This window comes from Cricetulus griseus, chromosome 3 (genome assembly GCF_003668045.3).
Source record: "Cricetulus griseus strain 17A/GY chromosome 3, alternate assembly CriGri-PICRH-1.0, whole genome shotgun sequence".
NCBI lineage: Eukaryota > Metazoa > Chordata > Mammalia > Rodentia > Cricetidae > Cricetulus > Cricetulus griseus.
This window is the reverse complement of record NC_048596.1, coordinates 244,050,675-244,053,860: the sequence shown is the minus strand read 5'-3', so window position 1 is coordinate 244,053,860 and position 3,186 is coordinate 244,050,675. Positions and strand designations below refer to the sequence as shown.

At 43.8% G+C, this 3,186-nt stretch overlaps 1 protein-coding gene across 1 annotated transcript; it reads left to right on the top strand.

Moving 5' to 3' along the window:
- Window positions 1-211: 211 nt before the first annotated feature.
- Window positions 212-1,153, top strand: LOC100769871 (olfactory receptor 2B2). Its single transcript, XM_027409484.1, has one exon. It carries the CDS (start codon window positions 212-214, stop codon window positions 1,151-1,153), a length of 942 nt encoding a protein of 313 aa, XP_027265285.1.
- The last annotated feature ends 2,033 nt before the right edge of the window (window positions 1,154-3,186 follow it).

The window sequence follows — 3,186 nt, the reverse complement described above, 5'->3', positions numbered from 1 at the left end:
AATATCTGTTGGGAATCCCTATACACCTCTGAAAGGTTTGGCTGACACTGAACCTTTTGTCAATACATTTCTCCTATTAACAGGATCAGTTTGTCAATGGATGAAATACTCTGGCATCATCACTTCATAACTAATTGATGCAGCCACTAAACATGTTCACCGGCTTACTAACCCTTTGTGTTCCAGGGACCCAGAGGCTGCACCATTTACCATGAATCTGGCCAATGAGAGCATCCCAGAGGAATTCATTCTCTTGGGGTTTTCAGATCGGCCATGGCTGGAGCTGCCACTCTTTGTGGTGTTTCTGGTGTCCTATATCTTGACCATCTTTGGGAATATGATGATAATTCTTGTGTCCCGCCTGGACTCCAAACTCCACACCCCCATGTACTTTTTCCTCACTAACCTGTCCCTGCTGGATCTGTGCTACACCACGAGCACAGTTCCACAGATGCTTATCAACATATGCAGCGCCCAGAAGGTGATCAGCTATGGTGGCTGTGTGGCCCAGCTTTTCATTTTCTTGGCCTTGGGTTGCACTGAATGTTTTCTCCTGGGCGTCATGTCCTTTGACAGGTTTGTAGCCATCTGTAGGCCTCTCTATTATGCAGTCATCATGCACCAAAGGCGCTGCCTCCAGTTGGCGGCTGCATGCTGGATCAGCGGCTTTAGCAACTCAGTATTGCAGTCCACGTGGACCCTTCAGATGCCACGGTGTGGTCACAATAAAGTGGATCATTTTCTCTGTGAGATCCCTGCCCTGCTCAAGTTGTCCTGTGTGGATACGACAATAATTGAAGCTGAACTATTTTTCGTAAGTATTGTCTTCCTTTTAATACCTGTGACTCTCATCCTCATATCATATACTTTTATTGTCCAAGCAGTGTTGAGAATCAGGTCAGCTGAAGGTCGGCGAAAGGCATTTGGGACATGTGGCTCCCACCTAATTGTCGTGGTACTTTTTTATGGTACTGCCATCTACATGTATCTGCAGCCCCCATCCCCTGCCTCCAAGGACCGGGGAAAAATGGTGTCCCTCTTTTATGGGCTCATCACCCCTATGCTGAACCCCCTCATCTACACTCTTAGGAACAAAGAGGTAAAGGGAGCAGTTAAGAGATTGATGGCAAGGGTCTTCTTGGTCACAAAATAGGGAATACAAATGAACTGTATTTATATAAGCTTTTACAGCCTGATAAGTTATACTGTTTTGCTCCCTATGGGACTCTGATGGTGATCGTCCTCAAATAAAATCTTTTTGACAGAAACCTATATTTGTGTTCTGCTGCTTTGGTATATTCATTTCACATGCTGTGAGATGTGACCTTAAAAAAAAAAAACTTTGTGTTGTTCTTTGTTGATTTCACACCATGCTTCCTGATCCCATTCATCTCACCATCTCTTTGTATAAGCCTGTATAAGCTCTCTGCTCTTACAACCTCCTCCCCCAAATAAAATAAATTATATAAAACACGAACAAAGAAAAGTCTCAGCATGGAAGCTGAGGTGCGACACAGTGAGTCACACAGTATATGTTTTAGTCAAGTGCATTCATCTTTACTTGTAACTGTTCATTGCAATGTGTCATTGGTCTGGTTGAAGGCCCTTCTACTACACCATCAATACTGGACCCTCGCTGGGACTCCTCTTAGATATCCTGTTGTTGCCTTGGAAGACGCGGTCCTGACCCTCACTGGCTGAAGCACACAAGATAATGGGCCCTGAATTTCACCTGGGCTGTGCACTAGAGCTGACCCTGTTGGCAGGGATGCAGGTGAGGCAACCCTGATGGTGTGACCCTGGTGGTGTGATCTGCCATGTGGTGGCATCATCAAGGCCCTCCCACTCCCTTGCCACCTATGTCAAGAGAGAGAGAGATGGCCTCTGGGGCATGAGAGCAGAAGAGCTGACCATGCCCCTTACCAGCTGCAGCCACTGGGAGAGTGGGTCCTGTACCTCGCATGGGCAAAAGAGAAGAGCTGCCCCCCTGGTGGTGTGGTGTGGGTGAGCCAGCCCTGAGGGCATGGGAACAGGAGAACTGGCCTTGATCCTTGCTGCCTGCTGCCATGGGTGAGCTAGCCAGGGCAGTGCTGGAGAGCTTGCTTTAGTGGGATATGAGGGAAAGCTGGTAGGCTTAGTAATCCAGCTACTACCCATGCCCAGAATCAGTGCAATAATTAACCCACCCCAACATTCACTCCATACCTGAACTGATGAACATGTAAAGGTGCCAGACCCGCAGATCCAAAGCTGTAGAATCTCCATGACAGGAGAAGTGACTTTTGTGATCTCCCAAACAGCTAACTATACAAGCTTTACATTTCAGGCTTTATACCATTTTTATGTTTGGCAATGTTTCTTAGCCATCTCAGAGTCTAAAATACATTTGTGGATCATTTTCCCAGAAATAATACATTTTTAATACATATGGATATTCTTATCTACTTGCAAAAATCAGAACTCTACTATTTTTCAGACATTTGTAGATCTAGCTATTTTTGTAAAACCATCTATGTCTTCTGCTCCCTAATTGGAAATGCCTCTGCTATGAGACCTAGAGTAAGATTACACACTGTTTAAAAACAACACTATACTAAAAAAGTACAATGATAATTTCTACAGTTTTAATTCAATCTTCATTTCTTTTATGTTATTTTTAGTTTCTATTTCTCTTAAAGTCTCACTCTATGTCATCTACCAAAAAGTTAAAAATAACAAAGCTGTGTTTTACAATCTGAATCAAACTTCTTTGGGGGAATTTTGAACCATTTCTCCTGTACACACATTTCTCTCCTTTAACCATGAAAGACAATTTGCAGTGTAAAGGATTTCTCAGAAGCTCCTCATACAATGCTGTCCACCACGTAGTTAATTCACTTTTCATAAGCAAGAAAATGCTTATTGAATCCTTATTAGTAACCTTGAGGCAGAATATACCATGATTCATACATCTTCCACATGGCTTTCAGAACCCAGCCAAGTGCTGAAGAATATTATTTAATTTCTTCATGTGTACTGGGGTTTGGTCTCCACATATGTCTATTCACCATGTGCTTGCAGTGTTCATGGAGGCTCGAAGAGGGCATTTGATCCTCAAGATTCACAGTTACAGTTATAAGACACCAAGTGGATGGTGGGAATCGAACCCCAGTCCTCTCAAAAAGCAACCAGTGCTCTTCGATTCCT

Coding starts and splice junctions, on each gene's coding strand:
- LOC100769871 (XM_027409484.1), top strand. CDS start 212: ATGAATCTGGCCAATGAGAGCATCCCAGAGGAATTCATTCTCTTGGGG.